This window comes from Orycteropus afer, unplaced genomic scaffold (assembly GCF_000298275.1).
Source record: "Orycteropus afer afer isolate SDZICR_OR568_19922 unplaced genomic scaffold, OryAfe1.0 scaffold00123, whole genome shotgun sequence".
In the NCBI taxonomy this organism is placed as follows: Eukaryota; Metazoa; Chordata; class Mammalia; order Tubulidentata; family Orycteropodidae; genus Orycteropus; species Orycteropus afer.
The window spans coordinates 7,198,103-7,213,596 of NW_006921710.1; the positions used below are offsets into that span (position 1 = coordinate 7,198,103).

General features: G+C 43.2%; 1 protein-coding gene across 1 annotated transcript in view; it reads right to left on the reverse strand.

Annotated features, from left to right (window-relative positions):
• Window positions 1–15,494, reverse strand: part of RALGPS1 (Ral GEF with PH domain and SH3 binding motif 1) — a 392,441-nt gene that overhangs the window by 45,387 nt on the left and 331,560 nt on the right. Inside the window, exons 9-10 of the mRNA XM_042781469.1 lie at window positions 11,038–11,131; window positions 4,357–4,424 (exon numbers count right to left, since the gene is read on the reverse strand). Coding sequence (XP_042637403.1) covers window positions 4,357–4,424; window positions 11,038–11,131 — 162 coding nt within the window. The remainder of the gene's footprint in view (window positions 1–4,356; window positions 4,425–11,037; window positions 11,132–15,494) is intronic.

Genomic DNA, 15,494 nt, shown 5'->3' on the forward strand with positions numbered 1-15,494 from the left:
GGACGGAAAGAAAGGAGAGTCTGACTGAGCCTTGAGAAGGTTGGGCTGGAGGCTGAGGGCTGGGGGCTAGAGGCTGAGGGCAGGCCTTGGTTCCCAGCTCCCAGGCACTGGCTTCAATTAAGGCCAGGGATCAAACGAGGCTGGTAAATACAGCTCCTTTTCTCCTGCCCTATGGTTCAGGGAGTTGCCCAGTTCTTAAGCTCCCCTTCCTCGCCAATTAGCAGTTTTAGTTTTCTGAGCCTGGCTCCTGGTCTACAGTCCTCTAGGGGCAGAAGTAGAGGTCTGGTCTCTTTCTCAGGGAAGAGGTAGCCAAATGGGTGCTGGTGAAGAGAAGGGACCATCTGGGTCAGACAGATGCTGAGAGAGGAACAGATGGTCTCTGCCACCACCTCCCTTGGGAGTGGGCACCCTGTAGTCTCTGCAGGCTGGCTTGTTGAAGGGCTGGTGTGGATGAAGGGTATGGGGCTGACAGCCCTAGTGGGTGGGGCTAGAAGGCACCAAGGCAGATGGGGCTCTCTGGGACTCAGGTTTGGAGCTGCAGCAGTAAGACCTCCCTTGTATTGGAGTCTCTGGGTAGTGCAAAAGATTAACACGCTCAGCTGCTAAAGAGAAGGCTGGAGGTTCGAGGACACCCAGAGGCACCTTAGAAGAAAGGCCTGGCAGTCTAGTTTTGAAAAAATCTGCCACTGAGAATGCTACAGAGAACAGCTCTACTCTGACACATATGGGCTCACCGTGAGTCAGAGACAATTCCACGGCAACTGATACCGGAGCCTGAAGCTGACCTGAAGCCTCAGTCTGCTCATCCATCCATCCACCCACCTACCCTATGAGGGTCGAGCATCTACAAAGGGTAGGCATTATACCAGGTGCTAGAGATCCAACAAAGGAGTCAGGCCCCGGAAACAGACAAATAACAAGAATAACCACAGATTGTGATGAGTGTTAATAAAGAAACAAATTGCTGAAAATAAAGGTCTTTCTGAATCTAAGGATGGGCAAAAGCTGGCCATGGACAATGAGGGAAAGAATGTTCCAGACACATGTAAAGGCTGTGGTGTGAGGAACTTTTCAGAAACCTCGCTTCTCTCAGGCAGAGATGAGGCTTGCACTTGGCCTGTGGATGGAAAGAACCACTAGAGAGAGGTGCTAAGACACTCCCTCTGTCATGACCCCTTGCCTTCCCATTGCCCCCTGCCTCAATGGCTCTAGCGTGCAGGGACAGGGCAATGAGCTTGGTTCAGGCCCAGTTGGGACTGAAGTGATGGAATCAGGCAGCAAGAAAGGGCGCTGGGAGATGGATCCTCCAGTACTCTCTGAAAGGTGGAAAGAAAGTGTGGCCATGGATACGTCTTGGCAGCTGGAGAAGACTAGAGATGTGGTTCATTCTGTTAAGAGAGAATATTAAGACATTAACCTGATAAGGCTGCAGAGGCCTAACAGGCAGACCTCTGTTACAGTGATTTTGAAGGACTCAGAAGGGCAGAACACATCTATCTGTATTTGAGGCTGCTCTTATTCTCCTCCAGAATTCTGGCATTATCCCCTGAAGAAATAGTCTTGAATGGCCAGCCTTTCCTACGGTTTCTTCTGTGGCCCTCAACAACTGTGTTACATTTCTGCTACTTCATGCATCCCTCTGATGGGAACCCAAATCCTCCATCCTCCCCCTTCCCCCTGCCCCCACACACATACACATAGGTCAGGTGTAAGTCACCAAACATCTGAAAGGAACAATGTTGACAGAGAAGGAAGATATTCCAGAGCAGGGACAGAAGACAAGCACCAGGGACTTTCCTTCCGGTCACCCTTAGTGGGTCATTTGTCATGTAGGCATTTGGGAGAGGAATGCATAAGGTATACATGTTTAGTATTGGAAGATACTGTTATTTTATTGTTATCTCTATGGTTTATATAGCAAAATCCCAAACTTCAGTTGAGGAGACCTTTATAGTTTTTTGTTTGTTTTTGCCACTTTAACCATTTTTAAGTGTACAATTCAATGGCATTAATAACAGTTGCCATGTTGTCCAATCTTCACTGCTATCCATTTCCACATGTTTTTTGTCATCATAAACAGAAACTCAGTACCCCTTAAGCAACAACTCCCCATTTGCCCCTCCCTTAAGCCATCTCCTCACTAATAAATCTTTGTCTCTATGGATTTGACTATTTAAAATTTATGTAATTGGTATGATACAGTATTTGTCCTTTTGTGGCTAACTTATTTCACTCAACATAATGTTTTTAAGGTTCATCTATGTTGTAGCATGTATCAGGACCTCATTTCTTTTATGGCTGAATGATACTCCACCCTATGCCTATACCACATGTGCTTATTCATTCATCTGTTGATGGATACTTGAGTTGCTTCCACCTCTGGGCTATTGTGAATAATGCTGCAATTAACATAAGTATATGAGTATCTGTTTGAGACCATGCTTTCAATTCTTTTGGGTATATACCAAAGAGTGAAACTGCTGACTCACATGATAATTCTATGTTTAAATTTTTGAGGAACCACCAAAATGTTTTCTACAGTGACTATACCATTTTACATTCCCACCAGCAATGAATCAGAGTTCCAATTTCTCCACATCTTTGACAACACTTGATATTTTTTGTTTTTCTGATAATAGTCATCTTAGTAGCTATAAGTGGTATCTCATTTTTAAAAAATTCATTGTGGTTTAGGTGAAATTTATAGAGCAAATTAGTTTTCGTCATTGTGGTTTCGATTTTTATTTGGATCATTTGTCTTTTTGTTACTAAGTTGTAGGAGTGAAGAAGACACTTTAATATTGAGCTTATGAAGACTTTATGAAAATCGAGCTTAGGCCAGGATTCTGTCTCTAATGATGTGGATGACAGCTTTTCCTATGGCTCTGTAGATCTATCAGCATCTCCCTCTGCTAAGTTATGGTAGGACCCCCAGGACTTCTAGGAGCAAGTCCAGCTTGCAAAATAGAGCCAGGAGAGGTGGGAAAAGCCAGTCGAGGGGACCAGGAGTCTGGAGTAAATCCCAGGAGTTGGGGCAGAAGATCTTGCTTGGTGGGGCTCTTTGGTTCCCTGAACCCATCAGGGGATGTTACTGCTGCAGCTGCAGTAGCTTGGCAGTGTGGAGAGAGTGCCTTGAATAGATTACCACACTAAGGGAGGCATGGTACCAGGTAGCAACTTGCAACAGCCACATAATTACTGAGCACTTGCTCTGTGTCAGACTACATCAAGTACCTTTTGAATATCATTTCATTTTTGACATTCCAACAATCCTGGGACGAAAGGTCTTATTATTCCCATTTTACAGGTAAGGAAACCAAGGCCCAGAGGAATGAAGTCACTTTCCTAAGACTGCAGTGGCCTAGAACTCAGGTCAGTGTGTGGTCCAGATCTCACCTAGAATGTGAGAGAAACTAGCAAGAGGAAAGGTAGTTGGACTGCCTACCCACCAGCCACTCTTCGGAAGGAAGGTTGGGCAATCCTACTTCCGTAGTGATACTGCCTCAGAAACCCAAAGAGGGGTCGCTATGAGTCGGGGCCGACTCGATGGCAAACAACAACAACCTCTCCTCTCCACCAAACCCTCATCTGCTCCCTACCTGGACAGTAGCAGAGGAGATCAGTACTAGCCATGGAGAGTTGGGTGAAATACTAACAAAAAGGAATTACAACACAATAATAGAAACAAAGCAACTAATAGCAAGTACATTTTTACAACGTGCTTGGTCTGGGCAGAATACTTCATAAGAGTGAGTTTATCCAGCCATTACAACAACGTATAAAGTGAGGACTTTGTAAGGTCGACTCTCTGTCGATGAGGCCACTGAAAATCAGACGGGTAAAGTGACAAAACCAGCAAACAGTAGAACTTGGGTTTGAACCCAGGTTTTTCTGATTTTAAAGCCTGGGTTCTTACTTCCTAGGAGACACTGTGTGTGTGTGTCCCCCAAATATGTGAATAAAACTGATGAGCCAGCTATCTGTGTCCAGTGGTACCCAATGCTTTGGGCATCCTAAGCAACCCTCCTGAGCAACACCTGAGCCTGGGCAGCAGCTGTGTCCTCTCCACTCTGCATGCTCCCAACTGAAGTTCTGATCTTGCCACTGTTGGGGCTATTTGGTCCCAGGTACCAACACCCAGGTTCTGCCAGGGACCCTCAACACAGATGTGTTCCACAGATGTCCCATGTGATCAGGACCCTGGGCAGGTTGGTGTGAAAAGAGTGTGAGCAGGGACAGCTGAGTCTGCCAAGCTGCAAACTCAACTTTGCCCTTTGGCTTCATAGTCAAGGCCAACTCTGGCAGTCATATTTAGTCTATTAGTGGATTTTCTCCCATTTGAAGTAGCTACAATACCTGCAAGATCTTCCTTGGAAGAGACTAGTCTCGGAGAGCTGCTTCCTGGTTCAATTCTGAGTGACAGTCTGAAAACAAAGATTTTCACAAGGTCAGATGTGCTCTGGTGTATCAGAGGGGGAAATAAACATGTATCTACTTGGGGTTGGGAGGACGGATTGTTATTAAGAGCTATTATAATCATAGAACCCAGGAATCCTGCGAGATCTGCTCCAGACCACAGCCACTTCCCTTTGAGACCCCCATTCTCATGTCTGAGAAACAATGGTTAAGGAAGACCAAGTGAAAAAGAGCAATCTGGGTTGATTGTTTACTGAGTGAAGATGTGTTAATTCTCACAACAACCCTCTGAACTGGGTACATTTATTGTCCACATTTTATAGATGATGAAACTGTGCAGCAGTGAGGTTAAATAGCTTTCCTAAATTCACAGGATTAGCAAGTGGCAGTTTAGGGGCTAAAATCCAGGACTGTCTCACTCAAACCAGAGCTTTTATGCACTACATTGCACCCTCTCTCATTAGATGCCCATAGAGAGGTACCAGGCAATGGACAGGTTATGAGGACCGGCACCTCACTATTATTTTGTTTTTTAAGCATTGAGTAAGAACTTCTGAGTAAAATTGACCATGTAAAGCCAGTTCCAGATTCTCTCTCTCCCAGTAAAACCAACAAACAATTATAAAGACTTTTAAGTAAAATAACTTACCAGCTGCAATTAAGCAAGTTAAGGGGTATAATCTAAAACCATAAACTTCAAAAACTTGCAGCCAAGGAAAGAAAAAGAGGATTTGAAGTTGGAACAAGACTTGCAACATAGCATGGCTTCCCTCCAGCCTTCTGAGACTTCCCAGTAGCTCTTAGTGGGAGTCTTTATCTTCCTCTCTTCTGAGTAGCAGCAGATGAGGAAGAGAAATGGGCAGAGAACATGGTGCTACTCAGATGGAAATGAAGGTCTCTATGGGGGTAGGATTTTAAACCTGAGGATATCCTCTTTCTGGAACGGTTTACAGCCCCCCAACTAGGTGGAGGAACTCCTTATACACACCTTTTAAAAGAGTCCACATATCTAAAATGACTGCATGCCCCCTGCTTTGATGGAGCTGAGCCCTTTCTTTCCTTCATTCCCTTAGTCTTTAGAAGAGGGAAGCGACTAAGAACCTACTGGTATCACAGTACAGCAGAAGAAGAAAACCAGCCCACCCATATATGGGAGGAGGGCCAGATATCTTTCTCCCTGTATCAGAGCCATGCAATACCCAGAAGGAACCTCTGAAACAAGAGCAAGAGAAAAAGAAACAATTTGGCAACCAAGAAAACATCTCACAACAAAGAGAAAGAGAAAGGAATAGAGTACTCACCAAACAGCTCAAGCCCAAAGGCAGTCCCAAGGAATAAAAGAAAATCTTCCCAAGTGCTTCAGTCCATAGAACCACTTATTAAGAATGTGGATTGACTAAAACAAATCTTGAGAAATGAGATGATAAAGGAATAAGTCAAAAAGGGAGTTTGAAGACCTAAAAGAACAAATCAAGGTCTGAAATAACAGAGGACTGGGTGAATATTTAAGGAGAAATAGACCCTCAGAGTGACTATCGATGAAAAAGATGGAGATTTTAGCCATTAGAAAGAAGATGACAGATATGGAAGGCAGACAGCATGCAACATATGGATTCCTGGAATCCCTCAAAGAAATGGCACACATGTAAGCCAGAAGAACTCATTGTTCCAGGAAAAGTTGGTATAGAATCTTTCACTCTGGGCTATTCCCTTATTACTAAGCTTTTGAACTTCAAGGAATTCTTCACCCAAACCAAGCTTACAAAACAAGTCACTTACAAGAGGAAAAAAATCAGACTGACTTCAGACTTCTCTATAGCAACATCCAATTCCAGAAGGCAATGGAGCAAGTTCGAAGGGAAAGAAGCAAAGGAGTATGACTCAACAGTGCTAGACCCAGGCAGACTCAGATACTTTCATGAGAAATCAGGGAACACAGGACCTATGAGCTTTTTTTTTGGAGAAGAAACTTACTTCATGATGAAATTCAGCTAAATAAGACTCTAGGACCAAGTAAAACAACAGGTGGTCAGAATGGAATCTGTTTAAAATTACTTAATAGTAGGAATTACGATTTCTGAACATGAAGTTTATGTTATAAACTTGGACTATGTGGTAATAATAATATAACTAACAAAAAACTGGGAGGTGGTAGAGGGAAGGTGAAGCAAGGGGAAGAGTGCTAATGGTCTCTTTCATAACCAAGAGTCAACTGACACTGTTCACAATGGAAATCTAGTTAAAATAAAACTCTTATTGACTCAAACCTCTTATGTTTTTCCTGAATGCTTTTATTAAGCTTAACAGGATCTTTTAGAAAATAATACCACTTGTGGTGGAGAAACATTTATTTTTATTATATTTCCTGAAGTGTCATTTTAGATCCTTTATTTAAAACAAACAAAACCCACTGCCATCAAGTTGATTCTGACTCATAGCGACCCCCATTGGGTTTCTGAGATGGTAGATCTTTATGAAGTAGATTGTCCCGTCTTCCTTCCACGGAGTGTCTGGTGGGTTTGAACTGCCAACCTTCTGGTTAACAGTCAAATGCCTTAGGCACTGAGCCACCAGAGCACCTTAGCTCCTTTATCTAGTTTTATTAAAATAAAACTACAGTTTATACTTTTAATTAAAAATAGCAACTACAGTATAATCCAAATTTAATAAATTCTACCCTTGTATCTAGCCATTGATGCATCCTTCTCTATGTGTATATGTAAAGAAAAATGTCTGAAATTAGGTTCCCTCAATGCTGATGGTCATTCTTTTTACATGGTGGGAATTTGGGTAATGTTTCTTAAATTAAAAAAATAGAAAAAAGGCCAAGAAAAACAAAGCAATGGTTGGGCCCTTGGCACAACATCTACAAAGCAGATGGAGACAGGATGTTAGAAACACAATGTATTAAATGTAGTAACTAAAGCGCTGCATCCTCTGGGGATGGGAAAACAGTCTCCAGGGTACGAGTTGGGCTGTGCAGGGTGGGCTCCGCAAGTCAAATCACAAGGCCCACTCATCTCTTGCCACTCAGAGCCAGAACCTCACTGGGAAGGGACCCCCCTGCATGGGTGTGCAGATCTGGAGTGAGAATGCATGCTTCCTCTCTGTGTTTGTCCACTGTGACCACAACAAAGGGCTTTTATAAAATCCAGGCGGACACTGTTAGTTAGCATCAAGTACTAGAGGTGTTAAAAGTCCTTTACGATAGGAGTAATTACTCATGATCTGCAACTTGTCCAAGGATTATCTCATGGTCAGAAGTATTTATACACCATTTTTTTCCTTAAAGGATATTAGTGTTAATGAAAAACTACTGTTTCTTTAATCTCAATACTGGCACATGAATCAAAAATATTATCCCAGAACCTAAGTGGGAACAATTTTTTACTCCAGGGTACTCTTTTCAGGAACAGTAAATGCCTTGTATATAAAATGAGCTTAATCTGTGGCAGACATAATTTTAATTGTAATCTCTGGCCTTCATCTATTGTTTTTACTATTATGTGATATATCACAATTTCATATTATATTCTACTGCAACAAATTAGTATACATTAATAACCAAAGACATGTCTATATTCTCAAACATGGCTGATCATCAGAACCATCTGGGGAGCTCTGAAAAAAATACAAATTTCCAGGCCCCACTCCTATACTGGAGCTCTAGTAGTGTAATAGTTAACACTTCCATCTGCTAATCAAAAGGTTGGCAGTTCAAACCCATCAGCCACTCCATGGGAGAAAGATGAGACAGTCTGCTTCCACAAAGATTTACAGCTTTAGAAATCCTGTGGAGCAGTTCTACTCTGTCCTATAGGGTCATTATGAGTCAGAATCAACTTGACGGCTGTGCATTTGGTTTTGGTTTTACCCGTACATTAGAAAAATTCCCAGGTGATTCTAATTCACAGTCAGGACTAAGAGCCACTGCCGTAGAGCTGGCCAGATGTGTAGTTGTTAGAACAGATTATTTCCAAGGTCCTGGAGAGTGGATCACTGGTAACCTGGTGTGGTGCAGTGAATTGCTTGGTATGGTCCTTCTAGGCATGGTCTTTGTGACTCCCACCAGATGACTGGGTGGGACTATGAAAATGTGAGGGGCTTGTGGCCCATCAAGGGGATTGGACAGTTTGCTGATAATGTAAATATGGTACATGGCTTCCTTGTGGCAGTGGGACCACACAAATAAGGTATACAGAAACTTACAAAGTGATTGGTCAATTTTGTCATCCTCTAGGCTTAAAAGAAAGCCAATTCCAGAACAAAGTGCAGGGGCAGGGGAACCCCATGACCACCAAGAAAGAAGAACTAGGAGTGGAGTGTGTCCTTTGCAACTAGGGTTTCCTGTGCTGGGAATCTCCTTAATCCAGGAGACAGAAAGAGAGATCTGTAACACCTTGCTGAAATGGTGAGAAGCAGTGACAAAGAAATGGCAGCAGCAGAACCATGAGACCCAGCAGGAGACCCGGAAGGAGACAGTGTGGTGGGCTTCCAGACCCACAGAGTGAGAAAGCTGAGCACCTTTGGGCAGGAGGCTTGCTGGCAGAGTAGGGTACCTCCAGAGAATTGCCAACCCACACAGACAGAGCTGAGCACCTTCGGGTGAGGTTTACTGACAGAGTGGGGTACCTCTAGGCACTTATATCGGGCAGAGCTAAAACAGCTTAGCTTCATAACACTTGCCTGAGTAGGGCAGAGGCCAAGGATCCACAGGGCCGAGAGGCCAAGGGCCAGAGAAAGACATGCCTATGGGCACTGCTGAGAAGCAGCTGTCCTGATCAAAGAACTATATGCTGAGCATTCCGGATCCTGAATTGTAACCTGTTACTTCCCATAAAGTCCATAAACATGAGTATGGTCTGTGAGTTTTGTGTGGCCACTGCAATGAATTACTGAACCCAGCAGAGAAGTAGAGAGTGCCATAGAGGAATGGCTGGTGTCAGAATTGGTAAGAAGTTTTGGGGGTGGAAGGCATGTCTGACCTTCCCCTTATAGGAATCAGCCTTGGGTTGTTAATGTAGATCTTGATCTGCCTTCCTCCTTGTGAAGTTAGAGGAAGTCAGACATCTCTATCACGTCCTTTTTACGACTGGATAGGTCTCTAATGGTGACAGCTCTCTACAGTTCTCAGTGACTTGGATGAAGACAAAGTAATCAAGCTGATTGAATTAGTAGGCACAAAACTGGAAGAGATAAAAAATATTTGGGATGATGGGATTCAAAAGCGTGATGGTACCACAAGTCTCTAACTGACCAGTAAGTCTGGTGGTTTTTTTGTTTTTTTTTTAATGATTTTGAATTTTGAAAACCCTCTCCCCCCCAAGGCTATGGCCCTTAATCACCACTCTTCAAGCCTGGAACTGAACTGATGCTTGTGGCTTAACTTTCAGGCAGACAATACCAGGGGAGATACACATTCCTTAGAAAAATCAATTACACAAGATTAAAAGGACAGCATTTGCCCAGACAGAAGCTCAGAAGGTAGGAAGGCATAGGAAAGAAGGAAGAATGGAAACGAGAGACACAGACAGGAAGTGGGAAGAGTGGGGATTGCAATCAATGTCATGAAACAAATTGTGCATGAACAGCTGAATGGAAAATGAATTTGTTCTGTAAACTTTCACCCCAACCACAATAAAAAGTTAAAAAACAACAAAAAACTGAAGGCAACATTTTGTATCATTTGCAAAGTCAAATTTCTTTTGGTTAAAAAAAAAACAAAAACAGAAAAAGAATCATGGTATGCTGGAAGCAACCAATGAGATGAGACTTTTAAAAATACATGTAAAGTTGGCATTTTGGTGATAAATGATTGACTGTAAGATGTCAGACCTGTCTCAATATCAGATCATATGAAAATTACCAACTCACAATTGACCTCAAGCTTAAAATAAGTCAAAAGGATGCTGTCTACTGTGGCAGACGAGTTAATATGAAAAATATGCTCCAAATATATGGAATTGCTGGGTAAGTACCCAGGCGCCACAAATGGAGACAGATCTGAAAGCCCAAGCACACTGAGTGGAAGCTGTGGCCCGAGGGCTCACAGGTGTCTTTATGGAAACTGGATCTCTGCCACAAGGGGCTGTGTGGGGATAGGGATGAGACCTTAGGCGTGTCTGACAGTGTGAGACCTACGGAAAGCCGGCAGTCACAGAAAGCTGACCCAAACAAAACAGGCGCTCAGAGAACTCTGATGACTGGCCTAAAGATGTGGCTAGAAAGCGTGAGCACTGTGGGTGAGGAGCTACTCGTGACAGCCCGCAAAGGGCAAGTGTGCACCATACACATCCGTAGAATTCAAATTTATAACCTGCACACAATATGGGAAAGTCAAGCTGGTAAGTTAACAGGAAACCTTCAGAACCATGGACACCAGGGGTTTAGGACAGAGGCAAATGGGAAGAAAAGCTCAGAGAGCACCACTGTGGGGTCTGCGGCATCAAATGACACATTACATAATGTGTGTTTGTGTGTGTTGTAGGAAGGGTACTGCTGAGGTGACCTTCTTTCTGTAAGTCCCAACAAGGCTCAGGCTACCTGCAAATAGCAGAATGCTGAGGGCAACAGCTGAGAGGGGGTGGGCCTAACTGACATAAGGCATAGGCGGGGACTTACTTGTAGTTGTCGTCTTCCACAAACTTCTGAAGTTCTTCAATGTAGCGTACAGATTTTAGGTACTTCTGCACATGGGGCAGGGTTGTGAGGTGATCTGTAAAAGATGGACAAAACCCAGAGGGGCTCAGTCTCTCCCTTCTCTGGGTCCCAAAAGAGAAGTGTAGCAATCATTGATGTTAGCATGAGATGCTTTTTAGATACTGAGACATTCATTCACTCTTCAGTCATAGATGTTCCATTGGGCCAAGCCATGTGCTGAGCGCTGGGCACATAGGGGTGATCAGGCCTACCTTCTGCCCTTGAGGAGTACCCCTCATACTGTTGGGCCACAGATACCATATGCTTGGCCAGGAAGGAGGAGCTGGGGCCTTTACTTGGGGCACAAAAGCAAGGAAAGGTGGCTCCCTGGCCTCCAGAAGAGACTGCCCAGGAGTGCATGGAGGGATGGACACAGGGAAGAGGAACTATTGGGAGGAAGCGGGAGGGGAGCTGTTGCATTGGGGGAAATTATAGTCAATGTCATGAGACAAAGTGTATGTGAACTGCTGTATAGAAAGTGAATTTGCTCTGTAAATTTTCACCCAAATCACAATTTAAAAAAAAAAAAAAAAAAAAAGAGAGAGAGACTGCCTATTCCCCTCTTCATTGCTGATATCTCCAGATTGGCCCTTGGCCAATCAGGCTCATTAATGGAGGACTTGGGCACCTGGCTCACAGTCAAGGTTCACACCCTGAAATCCACCATCATCTTGGGTGAAATCAACATCCACATGAACAGCCCATTAGCATTCTCACTTAGCTCCCTGACCTCATCTCCAACAACCTTCTCCATTCATCTCAGGCACCCATCTTCATGGTCATGCTTTGGATCTGGTCATGTGTAGCAAGACCTGGCTAGTTGTTCATCAAACTATTTCTCTTTTCCTTTTAGGCACATGGCTAGATTGTATTTCCTACAATCTAGGAAGAAGTGATGTGTGCCACTTGCAAATCTGTTTCACTGAACCCACCCTTATATTATTCTCTTGCTTCCTGCCTTTGCCACTTGGATGCAAACAGTCCAGTAGAGGACTCTGAGGTCATGGAAGACAGTGGAGCCATAATATGGAAAGGGCTCAGTCCCTGAATCTACTTGAAGGAAAGCTTCCCTGGAGAGTAGCCCAAAAAGAACTCCTGCTTGGACTACTGTGAGCAAAAATAAGCTATTGTGTTCATGAGAAATAAGCTCATATTATACTAAGCCACTGAACATTTTGTCACTGCTTGCTATGGCAATTAGTCTACCCTAATACAATTGGTAACCACATTATCTCTACAATTACTAGTAAATGAGTCTACCCTCTTACCACAGTCTCTTCTTCCTCCACTATTCCCAAGTACTGTTCTCAGACCCCATGGGATCTGCAGTCCACTGTCATCTCTATTGTCTCCTCATTTGTCACACACTCCTTTCAATTCATGCCTTCAATTCAATATGCCACTTAGTCCATGGCCCTTCATTTCAGCAACACTCTTGCCAATACTCTGAACTCCCTTTCTCCTCTCTCTCTCTATCTTGTCCATTTGGAAAACTATTTTATTGAATGAACCAACTGTCCTCTCTCTCCATGACTACACCTGAGCAACTGGGACCTACTGGAGAAAGCTATAGTGAAACACAGTGGTTCCATATCTAATCCCAAGACAGCCCTCACCATGGCCTGGCAAATTCACTGTTTTTCCCTGGGAAATGCTCTTCCCATTCTCCAAAACAACCATTTCAAATAGTCTCCACTGCTATTAAGCCTCCCACCTCTATTTCCCTTTTCACTCCAGCAGATTTGTTTGCTTCCTACTTTTAGAGAAAATAGAAGCCATCGGATGGACATGCTCTTATCTTCCAGACTATGAGGACCCACCCCCATCTGAATCCCCTCTCTCTTGCTAACACTCTCAATGGCCAGTCTCCCTATCTCTACTCTGGATCCCTTCTCTCTTGCCTTCCCCAGGACCTTACATAACTGATTATCCTTTGATCTCTCTTTTATATTCTTCCCATTAACTTATAAAATGTCATGTTGCTTCATCAAAATCAACAACAACCACACCTCTTTTCTTGATTTCATACTTTCTCTTTCTCTATTTTTCTCTCCACTCAGTTCTCTTAGTATCCCTTACTTGCTGTAAAGGTCACCATTATATCTCTCTTTTTTTTCCTTTTAAATTATGATTTGAGTGGAACTTTACAGAGCAAATTCATTTTCCATACAGCAGTTCTACACATTTTGTTTCATGATATTGATCGAAATCCCCATAATATAACAGCTCTCTTTCCACTTCCTCCCTGTGGTTACCTTTTCCTATGCATTCCCTCTGAACCATCTCCTTATGCAAATACTCCCTTCTGATATCCCATTGTTGATTGTTCTAAGGAGTGTGCCTACTTGGTGTAAATGTTCACCTTATACATCTGTCTGTTGTTTGTCTGGAAGCCACAGGAGTAAGTTCAATTCCAGGCCCCAAGGGTGATTAGGGTCTCGGGTTTCATCAGACCAGTAAGCCTAGTCTTTTTTTTTTTTTTTTTTAATGAGTTTTAGTTTTGTTTCACATTTTTCTCCCACTCTTCAGGATTTCCTACACTGATCACCCTTTCTGAATGGTTGACAGTTATAGCCAAGCAACATCTAGCTCTTCTGGTCTCAGGGTTATGTCGGCTGAGTTTCACATGATCCACTGGTCCTTGGACTATGCATCTTTGGTCTTCTTCATTCTTCGCTCTGGATGAGCATCTAGAGGGCCACTTGCAAGCTTTTAAGACTTGAGTCACTATTCGCCAAAGTAGGATGTAGAACAATGTTTCTGTGCAGTGTGTCAATGGAGCTTGATGTCCCCATGAAAAGTTGCCATTACCTCTTACTTGTAGAGATCAAATTCTACCTGGTCTCCCTGCTTCCACCCTAGACTCCCCCTCTAATCCGTTCTTTATCCTGCAGGAAAGATCATCTTGTCAGAATGCAGGTTTGATCATTTCACACAAACATTTAAGACAAGTTAATGGTTTCTCATTGCTCTTAGAATAAAAACTCAGATCCTATCTTTGCCAAAAAGACCCTACACAGTCCTTGCCTCCTTCTCCAGTTTCATGTGATACTATACTCATCCTCGCTATCTCTGTTTCAGCTCACCAGTCTTCTTTCAATCCCTGTTATACGCTGTTCTCCATCCCACCTCAGGGCCTCTGCATGGGATATTTATTCTCTTTGTGAGGACCCTCTCCTCCCCTCTCTTCTTTAGTGAACCCTTCCTTGACTCCTTGTCTTGGTCTAGTCCTCCTTTTATGCCATTTTAACACACAGTCATCTGCATATTGCAGGTTGCTAACGAGTCTTCCTCCAATTCTGATGCCATGTTCTTCTTCATATAGTCCAGGCCCTAGGATTATTTCATCAGCAAATAGATTGAAGAAGTATGGTGAAAATATACAACCCTGATGCACAGCTATCTTAGAAGAAGTACAGCCAGAATGCTCCTTAGAATGGAGCATGGTGAGGCTTCGTCCTATGTACTGTGGACATGTTATCAGGAGGAATGAATCCCTGGAGAAGGACGTCATGCTCAGTAAAGCAGAGGGTAAGAGATAAAAAGAGCAAGACCTTCAAGGAGATGGACTGACATAGTGGCTGCAACAATGTGCTCAGATTATGCATCTTTGGACTGTGAGCATGGCACATGACTGGGCAGCGTTTCATTCTGTTGTACAGAGGGTCACTATGAGTTGGAACCAAATCGATGGCACCTAATAATGACAACACTACCACCACAAAATACTTCTCATTTGTAGTCATGTATCACAACTGGAATTTTACATTTGCTTTTATTATTATTTTACATTTATTTGTTATTATTTGATTAATGTCTGTCTACCTAAACCATTAAGGGGCAGTGGTGGTATCTGTTTTTTCTCCTTATCATATCTCTAACTTTTATTATAGGACCCATATTTTAGTTCTCGGGGCCGACTCGACGGCAAATAATAACAACAACAACAACAGTGCTGCTATAACAGAAATACCACCAATGGATGGCTATAATAAACAGAAGTTTATTTTCTCACAGTGTAGGAGGCTAGAAGTCCAAATTCAGGGTGTTAGCTCTGAGGAATGGCTTTCTCTCTGTCAGCTCTGAAGGAAGGTCTCTTTCAGCTTCTGCTCCTGGGTATGCTTCATGTGGCTTGGCATCTCTCTTCCCTCATCTCTGCTTCTCTCACTTGCTTGTTTAATCTCTTTTATATCTCAAAAGAGATTGACTCATTCCACACTAATCCTGCATCATGAACATAACAGACAACCTGTTCCCAAATGGGGTTATAACCACAGGTACTAAACTCCAAAAACCAAACTCACTGCCGTGGAGTTGGATCTGACTCATAGCAACCCCTCCTTGGGTTTCCAAGGCAGTATCACTAGAGAAGTAGATTG